Here is a 15,748-nt window from a genome sequence, read left to right on the forward strand (position 1 = left end):
GACTCCATCTTGTCCCGGTACCTCCTTTTTGCATCCTTCACTGCCCTTCGCAGTCGGTAGGACTCTCCCTTGCAGTCGTACATGTTGCCGGATGCCAGACCGGAGTTGTAAGCAGCGGTGCGAGCATTCAAGGCCACGCGAATAGACCTGTCCACCCAGGGTTTTTGGTTAGGGAAGATACTGACCCATACCGTGGGGATGATGGTATCGGCTATTGTGGCAACGAAGTCCGTAACCGCTTCCGCAAACTCATTTACGTCTCTGGAACTTGCTTGGAACATGTTCCAGTCGACTTCGCTCAGTGCATCCTGCAGCATGGCCTCTGAATGGTCAGCCCACCGCTTTACGTCCCCCGTCACTGTCGCTTCCCGTACTATCCGTTGTTTGTACTCCGGCAGCAGGAAAATGGCAGCGTGGTCAGATTTCCCAAAAGGAGGGAGAGAAACGGCCTTGTAGCTTTTCCTGAACGGCGTGTAGCAGTGGTTCAAAGTTCTTTCCCCCCTGGTGACACACGTGATGTGTTGGTAGAAGTTGGGCATGACCTTTTTGAGATTTCCCCTATTGAAGTCTCCAGCCACCAGCACAGCCGCATCAGGGTTCTTGTTTTGGTGTTGACACAACACATCGTGTAGGGTGGACAGTGCCACGTCGTCCGCATGCGGTGGGATATAGACGGCTGTGATGATCACCGAGCTGAACTCCCGGGGTAGGTAGAATGGTCGGCATGAGATAGTTAGATGTTCCAGGTCCGGCGAGCAGGAACGAGAAAGCGTCTTAATATTTCCAGGATTGCACCAGTTATTATTGGTCAAGAAGCAGACTCCTCCGCCCTTGGATTTCCTGGATTCTTCCGTTCTGTCCGCCCGGAAAACAGTGAAGGACTCGGATGGGCAGATCACCTGGTCAGGCACCAGCGGGGTCAGCCATGTTTCAGTCAGACAAAGGATGTTACAGTTCTTTGTGTCCCTCTGGAATCTGATCCTTGCCCTCAGGTCATCCAGCTTGTTCTCCAGGGACTGGACGTTGGCCAGAAGTATGCTGGGCCGGAGGTGGACGTAAGGCTTGGGTTCTCAGCCTGTTCCGAATCCCCCCTCGCTTCCCTCGGTGTTTTTTCCGACTTTCCCACTGACCTGCGCTCCCACTGCTGCTGCTGCCGCGGTGCGCTCCTTTGATGATCTCTATCAGTATATCGGTGAGTAGTTTTCTGTTTAATAGTGCTCCGGTAGCGCTCGAGTTTAATTTTACGAGCGTTTCCAGGTCGTACATTGGTTAATGCTAAGTGCTAGCACACGCTAGAGCACTTAGGGATAATTTTAAATTAAACATACCAGTTTAAAACGCACAGTTCCCGCAGAGCTACCACGACGGCGACTGGACTGGACCGCGCCATCCCCATTTCTCCCAATATCCGTTAATATAAGGCCAGAATAAGAAGTTGGATAGTGGACAGTGAGAAAATAGTATCAAGAGAGTTGGAGATATATCTGGGGAGAAAAAAAGAGCAACTGGAAAAAGATGGGTATTTGGGACAAAAGTTGGCAAGAGCATTAGTCGTTTAGCCCAGTGGACAATGGAGTTGAAGGGAAGTAGACAAAATGTGTAGGAAGAAACTGCAGATGCCGGTTTACACCGAAGATAGACACAAAACGCTGGAGTAACTCAGTTTAGGCTGCCCTTGAACTTTCCTCCCAATACTTTTCACTATTATTCCCTTAGCCCACTGGCTCACTTCCAACTATGCTAAAACATAGTAAAATGTTAGGTTTTCCTTTGGCAAAATATAATTTTATGATGGTTTGGCTGTTAATTTCATTGGCACATTTCCTTGGTCAGGTTCAAAGGAACCCTGCCAGAATTCCAAGGAAACTAAGCGCCCTGTAGGAATAAGGAATTAAGGAGACTAGAACTGGAAGTCATTGTCTCAGAATAAGGAGTAGGCCATTGAAGACTGAGATGAGGATACATTTTTTCACACAAAGGATGTTGAATCTTTGGAACTCTACCCGGGAGTGCTGTGTAAGCACATTCATTGTGTTTGTTTAAAACAGTGGTTGATGGTTTTCTCGGTATTGAAGAGAACTAGAAATATGAGCGTAGTTCATTAAAATGGAGCTGAGCGATGGCAAAGTGATAGAGTTATACAGTACAGAAATGGGTGCCTTGGCCCACCTTGTCCAAGCCAACCTTTTTGCTCATCCATACTAAACCCATTCGCCCACATTTACACCACAACCTTCCATTCTGTGCCTATCTAAATACATCAAAATATTTCTGTCTAAATATTTCTTAAACATAGTGATTGCGTTTGGTTCCACCCCCTCCCCTGGCAGCTATGATCAGCTGTTCCACTGCTCCTAACTTGATGTTGTGCTTTTGGGATCTTATCAGTTTGCAGATTCAGGTATTCACAAGTATATAATGCACATCATCAGTAGATACGCTGGTGAAGCAGCAATGAAGGTACTGGCTCAGTGCCCCTGACTTTTGTCTTTGAACTCATAATCCTGTTCTTTCAACAGCTGCAATGAAATCTAAATTCAGTTAGCAATCTGAAATCTAAATTCAGCTAGTAATCTAGAATCTAAATTCAGTTAATAATCTGGGGGGAAAAAATAGTAATGATGATTAGAAAAGTTTTGGTTGCCTGATTCACTAATGTCCATATCCAGACTGACCTTTTCATGATTCAGGAATCATTCTTCTGTGTACTTGAAATGAGCAATAAATTTCAGCCGTGTCAACAATGTCCAGGTCTCAACAAATGATAAACAATAAAATCATGAGAATCGCTTCAAATGGATGTCTTGAAGAACAATTCAACTACCATGACATTTTATTAAACTTTGTTATTTTAAATTGCATATATTCTTAAACCAACAGGTTGAAACTTACGGGTCAATGGAGAAGAAAGAGAAGGTTGAGTTTATCTTGGAACAAATGAGACTCAGCGTGGCTATAAAGGATTACATTCGAACCCAAATCATCAGCAAAAAAATAAACACAAAGTTCTTCCAGGGGGAAAATACTGAGGTAGTTTTTTATTCTTTTCAGTCTTCTTGTAGTGACAATGCTACAACCTACCAGGAAACAGTTTTTAACATCCTTCTGAATAAAGTTTGGTAACTACACTGATGTTAGTGACTGAGATTGATGTTAGGCATGTAATTTATTTGTAATTATTCTCCATTGCATTTTACGGGAAGATTATTGTAATTTATCTTTCATCCACACTTCAAACATGCTCTGTTTTTGAATAAATTAGTTTGTTTACCACATAGAAGTCTGCTGAGTCATATGCCCCTACCACTAGTTGTGCCAGATTGCCAATAAATACTTTCTGAAAAATTTATGAATACATATTTTAAAACAATAATTTATCAGTGATTTTAAAAGGCCGTCGGGACTGATTTGCATATTTTGTTTTGAAAATTAATTTGGGTGTTGCCATCATGGACAATCTTCTTGATTATTTGCCAGTCTATAAACTGCTGCGTAAGATTTCTGTATAAAGGGGATTGGTACGGTTGAAGTAAATATACTATGAAATGTAGATTTAGATTTTTTTAGATTTAGAGATAGATTTAGAGATGATTAGTTGAAGGTAGACACAAAATGTTGGATTAACTCAGCAGGTCAGGCAGCATCTCGGGAGATAAGGAATGGGTGACGTTTCAGGTCGAAACCCTTTTCAGTCTGATGATTAGTTGGTGGGCAGAAGATGGTGTGGGGTATAATATGATTTTCAGTTTGACAAATTTTGACATGTGATAAGCCTCAGATATTACATTACAATCTATTTTAAATACAAAGATGAAGGGACTGTACAATGCATCTAAATTTGCTGACAGTATAAAGATAGCTTTGAGGATTTCACAGAGTCTGGAAAGGAATTTTGATAATTTAAGTGAATGAGCAAAGATATCATTGAGAGTGCAAAGTTGAAAAGTGTCAGGTTGCCCCTGGCAGGAAAAATAGAAAACAAAATATTATTTAATGGTGTTAGCCTACCAAACATTATTATTCAGTGAGATGTGGCTGTGCTGATACAAGAAATACTAGATTAGCATGCAGGTGCAACTAATTGGTCAGGCAAACAGAATGTTGCCCTTCATTGCAAAGACAATGGAGTACAAGAGTTAGGGTTATAACTGTATCTGTACAGGCCATCAGTGAGATCATTTACGTAAGAAAGGGATGTTTATTTATTGGAGGTTGTGCAGCAGAGGTTCACTCGATTTAGAGTCCTGGGAATTCTTCCCCATCGAAAGGAAGATAAATCCTTTATAAAAGATATAAAGACGGTTATAGGGATCCAACCAGAGAATGAAGTTGAGGCCAAATGGATGCACTGCGAGCTGAATGGGTCCTACTACGGTCTGCTCCTATTTCTTACATTCCAATTCTGTGGAATTGTTAGATATGAATTGCCAGCCAATCGTGAGGATAGAGAAATTGGAACGTGAATAGCTACTTTCTCATGATATCAAGGTGGTTAAATAAAAACAGAAACTGTTAAATTCTTTGGATATCAGGTAATAACTGTGGAAGGAAATTGTCAATGGTCTAGGTCAATAACCATTTGTCAAAAACCAACATTTGGTGTGGATGATCTTTTTATCCTGCATTTTCTCAGGTTAAATTACTTTCATTTGATTATTTTCATGTTAGACATGGTTTCTGTCTGACTAAAACATAAATCAATTGTTGCACAGATGATTAATACATAATGCACAGGACCATTTAAAATTAACTTGGCCTACAGTAATTTTAATCCAGATTGCCATCTTTTATAGGACTTGAAGTTAAAGTACTACAACCTAATGATTCAAGTTGACCAGCATGAAGGATCCTATTTGTCCATATGTAAACACTATCGTGCCATCTATGATACACCTTGTATCGAAGCTGATACCACAAAATGGCAACAGGTAAAGGGATGATGTTGATTACAAAGAACGATTAAGATTGAATGTTGCGGTCTTCCTATTAATTCTTACATGATTTTTTTTTACCTTGGTTGATTCCTGATTTTCTAATGAGCTCTAACTGTTAAATCCAAAATACGACTTCTTCAGAGGAACACTGGGGGATTTTTGAAACACAGAATTTTGCTGAAGCTTTCAACTTAGAAATGATGATGTGCAGAGTACCTGCATCATGAAAAGTCATAGAAATTAGAATGGTTACTTTGGCCACAAAGACACCACAGTTCAGTCCTCATCTCCGGTGCTGACTCTAGGTGTTTCTCAGGTGCTCCCTTATCCCGAAGGTAGATGAGTTATTTGTTATTAAAAATTGTTGCTGGTGTGTAGGTGATCGGTTTTGTCTGGGAGGAGTTGATAGAAGTGTGGGGGAATTGGTGTAAATGGATACTTGATGGTCAGCATGAATTTGGTGGACCAAAGGGCCTGTTTTCATGCTCTGTGACTCCAGGGTGCTCTGATTGTTCAGGTAGCACAGATAGAATTACTACCTCAATGTGAGTGATCCAGGTTCAACCCTGACCTCCGTGGACTTTGCACACCCTCCCTTTGACAGCATGGGTTTCCTCTAGGTGTTCTGGTTTCAACATTTCAAAACTGTTTGGGTTGGTGGGTTAACTGGATACACAAAATTGTCTCTAGTATATGGATAACCGGAAGAATCTGCCGGGGGAAATTGGTGGAATCTTTGAAGGGGAAATGGATGGGAATGTTGGGAGAATAGGTTACAATGAAATGTTAGAGGAAGAATGCGTTAAAAACTGGCATATGCTATGTGGGCCAAATGTCCTTCTATGTTGTAAGGAAATGTGAAAAATATGCTTGCATTTTCTCAGTTTTACCTTAACTAGGAAAATACACTTATGCAACCAGAGACTTCTGGCATAATGCCAAAAACTGTTAGCAATATCCAGGGTAGATTTTTTTTGTATTTCTCTTTGAGAATATTGAAAGAGCCAAAGATATTGTCTGCATTGTCACAGAATCCAACAGTCAGTCTGTTGGCATGACATTGTATTCAAAGGTAAATGTAAAATGCTGGAGTAACTCAGTGGGACAGGCAGCATCTCTGGAGAGAAGGAATGGGTGACGTTTCGGGTCGAGAACCTTCTTCAAACAGATTGTATTCAAAAGTTCATACATCTCAAGGTTATCTAATAGCAAGATGGAGCTGTGTGCAAATTGTATAAAATTTCTCAAATGCAGTTGAAAGTGAGTACTTATGTAACAGTTCTTTATGCTTTTGAAAATTTGTCTCCAAACATTTTACCTTTTCATCTAAAATTTAACTTGGTCTACAGTAATTTAAATTAAATCTCGGCACTACATGCTGCAACGGTTCTGCAAAGCTAGCAGTATGATCGATGTTTAGTTGTTGAGTTAGAACTGTCCTAAGTGCATCCTTGAATTTATAGATTGATGTCAAGATCAGGTAGTTGTGCTATAATGTGTATTTCCATGCCTCAAATAGGATATAACAAGATTGATAAATTAGGAAACACAATTTGTATTATGTGGGCTGAATTGGTGAAAATGCAACTTCGATCGGGAAATAGAGATCCACCAAGTTGTTACTTTCGAGATTGGCAAGCAGAAATAAAGCTGTCTTGCAACCATAAACAGTCTGGGGGAAAAGATTAGTCCCATGTAACCTCCCTGCGGTAATCAGATACCATTGTCTTTAAAGAACATAGTGTCACCACAGGTGCCCGTTGAAATAGATAAGAATTGCTTCCATTGACACTTGTGCAGTAATACCCTATTAAACAATGTAACATAGAGCTTTCAGTATTTTTTATCTTAGTAACAAAATATAAACAGCTATCAAGATCTTTACTTTTGGAATATTTGCAGGGAAAATATTTTGTCGTTGCAAGTCTGAAACTCTCCAGCTCCCAGCCCCCTTTCCCCCAAACCTTTCGAGGGTACGAGCACAGTTTAGAGATCAGAAATTCTACCTGCAAGGTTAAATCAGAGAGGTTAAAGAGCTGATTTGATAGAGGGATACAAAATTTGCCAGTTTAATGGAGAGAATCAGCTTCATTTTGCAAAGGAGTGACAAATGGACCACGGTCAATTATTCTTTATGCATTCGGTAGTCGAGGTCTACAATATACTGTACACGAGGTGTATGTAGTTCAACTGGCTTTCAGAAGGGAATTCAATACATTTAAAAAATATACTTTAAAAAATATTTCTGGGTTATTGGGAAAGAATGGGATAGACAGAATTTAAAAAGCAAATTAACTGATGGGCTGAGTGGCCTCCTGTGACACAACAATGCTATCTTTGCAGTCATTGAAAAATAAACTGATTTTTGCCAACAATTTAATAGTTTAAATAAATAGTTGATCACATTCAATCTATCTGGGGACAGTTGCAATCTAAAACTTAAAGATGCATCTCATCAGCCAGCAAGTAAAACAGTGACACAACTTCAATGAAAAATATTACCTTGAAATAAATGAAAAAACTATTGCACAACACTTTGACAATGTTTTCTCATCTATGTCTCCAGTAAAAAGAAAAGTATGTTTGCCTCTGCTTCCTGAAAAATATACGCTGATGTGTATATTTAAAAGAAAGAGAATGACAACATTTGCTTTTAATCCTGCTCAGCCCAGCGGAGTCAAAATGGCACAAAGATATCGGGAGAAAGAAAATGCATAGGGTGTAGAGGGAGTGAAAAACACAAAGATTTCTCGTGACCCATAAAATTTAGCATGTTTTGTTGTTCCAACCTGCTACTGTTAATTAGATTAAACAAAGGAATAAGTCGCTTGGGAAATCAATGCATTTGGCTTTCATAAAATCTAATATATTTATGAGTTGACTGTTACAGAATTATGCTAGATCTTTAATAAAAGTATTAGGGTTTTTTTTAGAATAAATTAATTTCCTGTCTCACTGAAATAATGTTTCAATTTTCCTTTGGGATCTGTCCAAGGAGTCCAAGGATAATTTTCCAGGCTATTAAAAGGCATTAGTAAGGGAATGCAGAGTAGAAATTAATACATTACTGCAGAAAAGAGCAGCTACTTATTATTCTTCATGCATTTTAAGCTCATTTACTCTGTATAAAGCAGTTTTATATGTCAAATGTTATGCAGTAAATAAGGATTCTTTTTAATTGATTTGAATATTGCATATTTAGTATATTGCAAATATTTAGCATATTTGCTATAATTAGTAAACTAGTAGAATACCACTCCCAGGTTTGGTCTTTGTTTAATCCATGTTCATCTTGTAGGGATCTTTCATTCTCAAAATCCCTTATTTTTATTAACCTTTTCACGTTTAACTCCAAGGCACTGAAGAGTGTTGTTCTCTACGTCATCCTGGCACCTTATGACAATGAACAATCTGATCTCGTCCATAGAATCAGCCTGGACAAAAAGCTTGAAGAGATACCCAAGTACAGGTATAATAATTATTATTTTTAAAAATTCCTATATATACTTTTTCAATGTCATTTTGAATTTATTAATTTGTTTTCCTAATTGGAAAGTTTCCAAAAAAAAATTGAACAATCGGCTCTGTAGCAAGGAACTTTTTAACATCTTCAGAATCAGTGGAATACTTTGAAGTGCTGCCAGTGTCGAGGATACAGCCAATTTGTGAAAGACAAGATCCCAAAGGCAGTGGTTGACTTGAGAACTTTTTTAAATGACAATTTTGCATTTACTAAATTCTGAGAAGAAACCCTGAATTTTTTGGAGGGGATAATTTAATGGGATTTTCCACGTTCATTTAAACAGACATTTTAGATCTTTGGTTTAATAAATCAGCTGAAAATGGCATCTCCAACAGTGCAGCACTCTGTGATTACTACACGGAACATCATTGTGCACATGTTGAATGTGCAATCTGCATCAAAGACCAAGTAACATCATTTTCTTTTGAATCAGTTCATCCAGTTCATTGGTTTCAACAACTGCAATTAATGAGATGAAGGTCAACCATGATTTCTGCCTCTGATTGTTATCCAACAGCTTCTGCTTTAGATGCATATTTGAATGCACCTTTGACATGCATTTGAATAGCTTGCCAATGTTTCTTGCTAAGACTTGCACATGAAAAACGACCAATCCAATAGGACACAGCGGAATAATTTTCTCATTAAATTGTTTGCCAGCAAAATATGAACAATTCCAAAGTGTTTGGGAGAGAAAACTGGTGAGAGATATCATAAAAAGAAACCTCAGCACAATTTCTGTTTAACAAGTTGTTACTAATAAAGTGCAACATGACTCAACAATATATTTCTGCCTTTACATTTCACTCTTCCTCTTCTCTCCTTACCATACACCCTTGTCTCCTTTTTGCCTGGGGTCTTTATCGCTTACTCCACTTATCTGCCAATCAAACCTTCCTTACATGTATTGAGCTGTCACTTTCCAGGCTTGTCCCGCCACATTTTCCCAGGTTTCTCCCTCTTTCTACAGAATGTCTGAAGAATGGTCCCATTCCAGTAAAAAATACAGTTAGTTTCCTCCAAATAGAAGTTTTTTAAAACATTGGTTTCAGTGGAGCTGTAATTACTTCATATAAACGCACTTTAGAGGTTTACCATTGAAATGTAAGCTCCAAAGTACTGTTTTAGCTGGCTTGATTCATAGCAATTATATACTATTTATAACAATGATCTCATTTAATGTAAACAATCTCTTGGCTGTAAATCCAAAATTTGAAAATAGTTCATTTTCTCTATTTTTTGTGCTATAAGTGGCTTCTTGGTTATACCAGCTTTTAGGCCAGGATTCACATTCCAATTGCCAGTACATAATTATTTAATGCATTGTTTAAAAAAAAAACATTGCTAGTTGTGAAAGATGCAGACTGAAATTGGAGATTCCCATGTGCTTTATTCACACATGCTGTATTTACTGGCAAAAAAAACCAGTGACAGCTGAGGACGGGTCTTGACCCAAAGCATCGTCTATCATTTCCCTCCATAGATGCTGCCTAGCCTGCTAAATTCCTCCTAGATTCCAGCACCTGTAGTCTATTGTGTCTGCTGTATTTACTAACTGTGTAAGGAACTTACAATGAGTTGACCAAGTGGATTGAAGATTTGAAATGCAGACTACCTGATAGTTGATTATGTAAAGTCATTTTTTGCCGTCTAAGAGCAACATTACATTTCTTTATTACAGGGATCTGCTGAAGCTCTTTACCACAATGGAACTAATGCGCTGGAGCTCATTGGAGGAGGATTACAGTCAGGAATTGAGGGGAGAATTAGCAGAAAATGCATGCACAGATGTATTTTCCAACACTGAAGAAGGAAACAAAAGATGGAAAGATCTTAAAAATAGAGTAGTGGAACATGTATGTCTCATAATGTTTATACAATGCATTCTCTCAATATCAATACAGGAGTTATGGCCATTCCTTTTTACATCTCTCTCTAGCTGATTCCTGACACTGAGGAGAATGTAATAATCGTTAATCATTTTCTGTGCTCATCGATTTTATTTTAAATTGTTGCACTCTCTGCTGGGCTCAATTTGTAGGTAATGTTCATGGCTGACATGGTACAAATCTACAGAATTGTGGATCTTGGTTTGCACCTTATTCCCTGTTCCTCATCCCTTACAAAGTTGACCAGTTTGCAGACTGTGTTTGAGCCTCAGGTTTGCCAGCAATAATTGTCAAACTACCACAGCAAGGTCCAGTAAAAAACATATAGGAACATTTAGATGATTATTACAAACATTCCATTAAATGCTTTGCTGATGTAAGAAATGAGAGTTGACAAAATGTAAGCCTTGTCCAAAGATCTTGCCAGGTACAAACAATTTCAATGTTGTTATTTTAGAATATTCGAATCATGGCAAAATATTACACACGGATCACAATGAAAAGAATGGCAGAGCTTCTCGATCTTTCTATAAATGTGAGTATCAAATCTTCTGTGATGTGCAAAGTGTTGTCAAGAGTTAAGAGTGTTTACTTGTCATATGTCGCAACAGCTGAATTCTTACCTGCTGCAGCATAACAGGCCTGCAAGCACAGTATATACAGATAATATATGATAAACAAAAAATCACAAAATTAATAACCCAAATACAAGTGCAAAAATGCCCAAAGTCTTAAACACAACCATAGATAGTTCATAGTTGGGATTAGAGTTGTGTAACGTTTAAGAGCATGATGTTTGTTGAGAGGTTATTCCTGAACCTCGTAGTCACGAATTTCAGATTCCTGTAACTTGTTCCTGATGGTAGGACTGAAATAAGAGTGTGGCCAGGGTATTGTAGGTCTTTGATGATGCTGGCTAATTTTTTGAGACAGTACCTCCTATAGATCCATTCGACAGTGGGGAGTTCCATCTAGGATTTCAAGAAAGTATCATAGTTGCTTAATCATGAACCTTTCCCACCTGCAATCACTGATATTTATTAATCGTTCCAATAACGGTAACCGTCTTCCCAAATTTGGGATGGGATTGGAGAGAATATTTTGAGCTAACATGTAATAGTAACATGAAATGAATAGTAACAATGATGAAGAAGGAAATTGGGGGGGGGACGACAGGATTCGCACAACATAAAACTATCAGTTTTGTTTGTGTGTTATGAAAGAAGCCAAGAAACAACAGTAATTTTGTGAATTAAATCTGATCACTTTTTTGTGAAGTATGCCAAGTGAAGAAAGGTAAGCTTTACAGTTTTGATCTGCATTTATTATTATTTTGCAGGAATCTGAAGAGTTTCTTTCCAATCTGGTGGTAAATAAGACCATCTATGCAAAAGTTGACAGGCTGGCTGGAATTATCAACTTCCAGAGACCCAAGGACCCCAATGATATTCTCAACGACTGGTCACACAAGCTGAACTCTCTGATGTCACTTGTGAACAAAACCACACACCTCATAGCCAAGGAGGAGATGATCCACAACCTTCAGTAAACAACGGGCATTAGTTGAAAAGACATTTCAATATATAAAATAATCCTTAATAACCATGCAAAAAAAATTTACTTTTCCTGCTGAACCAAAAGCAGTTTCTGATGGTCTGGTGCATTGTCTCCACATGGTTAGGCACTGAAGGCTATGCTTTGATGGTGTCATTGATCTTTCTCTTTTTAAAGACATGTATAAAGTGGGGTTTGAATTTTGTGATATGTACTGTAAATGGAACAAACAATACCAACTGAATATTGTCACGGAGGTGACTTTACAATTGAAAATTTCCATTGTTTTATATTACTTGGATCTTTCATTAAACTTAATTTAAAAAGTTACACATATCCTTTCCAGTAATTACTGTATCCTACCTCACATTATTTTCATTTACATCAGAATTAATGTAAAACTGTAAATCCTTACATGGAGAAATGTTCCATGGTATTTTGCCATCCCTTCCTCTGACGGGTCTAAATATCTTTAATTTGTGTAATGATGCGGACAGAACACCGATGTGTTTGACCCCCACTTGTGTAACAGGAAATGTTGAAAGTACATTGAAGCAGGCAGTGTCTGTGAAGAGCATAGTTGACATTTCTGATCTAACATTTCATCAGAACTAGACACTCCCTTTCCCTCTCTTTTATGTATTTATACCGGCATTATAACATTGTTTGTTTTTTCCTCATTGAGAAACTGATAAAAAAATTCTAGAACCTCGTGACATCCAAATTTTCCTTCCTTTTTAATGGCTTTGAATGGCGGTGAGATATAGAGGGTCTGTTGAACATTTTATGTTTGTCGTGGTCGGCTTATAGTAATCAATCGGTCTGAATAAATTTCACAGAACAGTTGCTGTTCCTGTAAAGTGTGACAAAACCTGGGGTTTTAAACAGCTGCTTCCTTTTCAACAAACAATTGTTCCCATAGCAACCACGAGGCGGCAGAAATAAACGAACCAATTGCCGTCTTTCCGCTAATCTTGGCTGGAGCACATTTCCTCTTGCTCTCAAAATGTGTGTTTCTACAGCAAACAACAATGTGGCTGACATCCTGTGTGGCCTGTTAAGTTTGACTTGTTTATTTTCAGATCTTAAATCTGTATTTAAAACAAAATTAAAATCCTCCATTGGAGTATATGGAGTCAGTCGCACATCGAGCAATTGAGATAAGTAATCAGTATGTTAGCAAAGTTTGATAAATATCTGAGAAAAAGGAACTGGTGTTTCTTGATAAGGTGAGATGTAAAAACAAAAGTTGGTTGTAGTTCAGGTGACGCATGCACACACAACGGGGCAAATCGCCTGTTTGTGAGCTACACACCAGATGTACAACAGTCCTGGATTATCCAAGGGTTCCATTCCTGAGAACAGTACGTTCTCCATAGAAATGTCCATTTTCTAGAGTAACCCAAAAACTCACCGCATACACTTTTAAAAATGATTAATTTCATCATAACACTATGCACAATTAAACTAATGAAATCTATCTAGTCATAGAGTGATATAGTGTGGAAACAGGCTGACAACATGTCCCAGCTACACTTGTCCCACCTGCCTGTGTTTGGTACATATCCCTCCAAACTTGTCCTATCCATGTACCTGTCTAACTGTTTCTTAAATGTTGGGACAGTCCAAGCCTCAACTACCTCCTCTAGCAGCTAGTTCCATACACCCACCACCCTTTGTGTGAAAATGTTACCCCTCAGATTCTTATTAAATCTTTTCCCCTTCACCTTGAACCTATGTCCTCTGATCCTCGATTCCCTACTCTGGGCAAGAGATTCTGTGCATCTACCTGATTTATTCCTCTCATGATTTTATACACCTTTATACGATCACCCCTCATCCTCCTGCGCTCAAAGGCCTGCTCAACCTCTCCCTATAGCTCAGACCCTCTAGTCCTGGCAACATCCTTGTACATCTTCTCTGAACCCTTTCAAGCTTGACCAGACCTCCCAACATTTGATTTTACAAATTCATAATATTGATGTCCAAAATTCTGAATTTGACATCAAAATTCATAATAGGGCGCGTAATGCAACCTTTCAGCAAACAAAAACGCACCCCAAATGCACATACATGTTGCGCTACATTAATGTGTGAAAAACGACTTATTTCCAACAGTCTAGTTCTTGGACTACATGTACAATGTCAGGCCTATCATGAGTATATTCTGCTATTTATAGAAAGGTTATTGAACAGAAATACTTCTTATAACACAAAGAAAAAATTGTTTTATGTTTTTTTCTATTTTGCTTTTTCCTTAAACATCCCAATTCTCTTGGTATTGAATAAAAGAACAATGGTCATAAAATGTATGACTAAGTTACGAAGAAAGAGTCTAATTTAAAACTGCACATACCTAATTTCATTGAAGACACACTTGCTCCAGTGGTCTTCAACAGCAAATCACAACGGTTCATGTCCCCCCCTACTCCCCTCCCCCCATCCTCCCCTCCTTCCTCACCCCGCTACCCGGCCCCTGCACCCCAACACCCCCCCATTCACCCACCCCATCCCCTCTCAACATCACTGGGCCAGTGGCGAGGTGAGGCATGTGTTTTGCAGAAAAATGTGAGACGAAAGCGGAATGGCGGAAATGAAATAAGAAAGTGGAAACTTTCCGCCAAATTCGGAAGGGTTGGGAGATCTGCTTGACAATATCTTTCCTATAACATGGTGCCCAGAACTGAACACAATACTCTAAATGCGGTCTCACCAACGTCACATACAAGTGCAACATGACCTCCGAACTTTGAGACTCTGACTGATGAAGGCCAATGTGCCAAAAGCCATTTTGACCACCTCTTCTACCTGTGACATGACCTTCAAGGAACAATGCATCTGCACTCCTAGATCCCTCTGCTCTTCAACACTCCAGAGGCCGACCATTCACTGTGCAGGTCCTGGCTTTGTTATGGTTGGACGTCCCAAAATGCAATACCTCATATTTCTCTATTAAATTCCATCAACCATTCCTCAGCCCACCTAGCCAATCGATCAAGATCCTGCTGCAATTTTTCACAATCATCTTCACTATCTGTAAAACCACCCACTTTTGTTTCATCAGCAAACTTGATAATCTTGCCCTGTATGCTCTCATCCAAATCATTGATGCAGATGACAAACAGTAACGGGCCCAGCACCGAACCTTGAGGCACACCACTAGTCACAGGCCTCCAGTCCGAGAAGCAACTTTCCACCATCACTCTCTGCTTCCTTCCTTGAAGCCAATTTGCGATCCATTCAGCTATCTCTCCTTGGATCCCATGGGGTCTAACCTTCCAGAGCAGCCTACCATGCTGAACATTGTCGAATGCCTTGCTTAAATCCTTGTAGCCAACTTCTACAGCTGTGCCCTCATCGACCTTTTTGGTTACGTCTTCAAAAAACTCAATCAGACACGACCTCCCACGTACAAAACCATGCTGTCTATCACTAATCAGCCCTTGCCCATTCAAATGCTTGTATAACCTATCCCTCAGTATAATCTCTGGTAACTTTCCAACTACAGAGGTTAAGCTCACCGGCCAATAGTTCCCAGCACTTTCCCTGCAGCTCTTCTTGAATAGAGGCACAACATTTGCCACCCTCCAGTCTTCCGGTATCTCTCCTGTATTTAACGACGACTCATCATTAATTAACTGCAAAAAATCATTATTACTATCTTGAAAAATGTATGCGAGAATTTGCGCAAAGTGGGATTTCTGTAAATCAGGTCGTGACCCTTCTTCAGACTGATTAGTTTGAAGAAAGGTCTCGACTCGAAACGTCGCCCATTTCCTTCTCTCCAGAGATGCTGTCAGTCCCGCTGAGTTACTCCAGCATTTTGTGTCCACCAGTATTTTATCTTT

The 15,748-nt window shown here is 39.1% G+C and overlaps 1 protein-coding gene across 1 annotated transcript in view; it reads left to right on the forward strand.

Annotated features, from left to right (window-relative positions):
- Positions 1 to 12,896, forward strand: part of psmd12 (proteasome 26S subunit, non-ATPase 12) — a 28,124-nt gene extending 15,228 nt beyond the window's left edge. Inside the window, exons 6-11 of the mRNA XM_078401432.1 lie at positions 2,881 to 3,030; positions 4,794 to 4,928; positions 8,291 to 8,403; positions 10,139 to 10,313; positions 10,804 to 10,881; positions 11,686 to 12,896. Coding sequence (XP_078257558.1) covers positions 2,881 to 3,030; positions 4,794 to 4,928; positions 8,291 to 8,403; positions 10,139 to 10,313; positions 10,804 to 10,881; positions 11,686 to 11,895 — 861 coding nt within the window. The 3' untranslated portion in view covers positions 11,896 to 12,896. The remainder of the gene's footprint in view (positions 1 to 2,880; positions 3,031 to 4,793; positions 4,929 to 8,290; positions 8,404 to 10,138; positions 10,314 to 10,803; positions 10,882 to 11,685) is intronic.
- The last annotated feature ends 2,852 nt before the right edge of the window (positions 12,897 to 15,748 follow it).

The sequence above is a fragment of the Rhinoraja longicauda genome, chromosome 6 (assembly GCF_053455715.1).
Source record: "Rhinoraja longicauda isolate Sanriku21f chromosome 6, sRhiLon1.1, whole genome shotgun sequence".
Taxonomy (NCBI): Eukaryota; Metazoa; Chordata; class Chondrichthyes; order Rajiformes; family Arhynchobatidae; genus Rhinoraja; species Rhinoraja longicauda.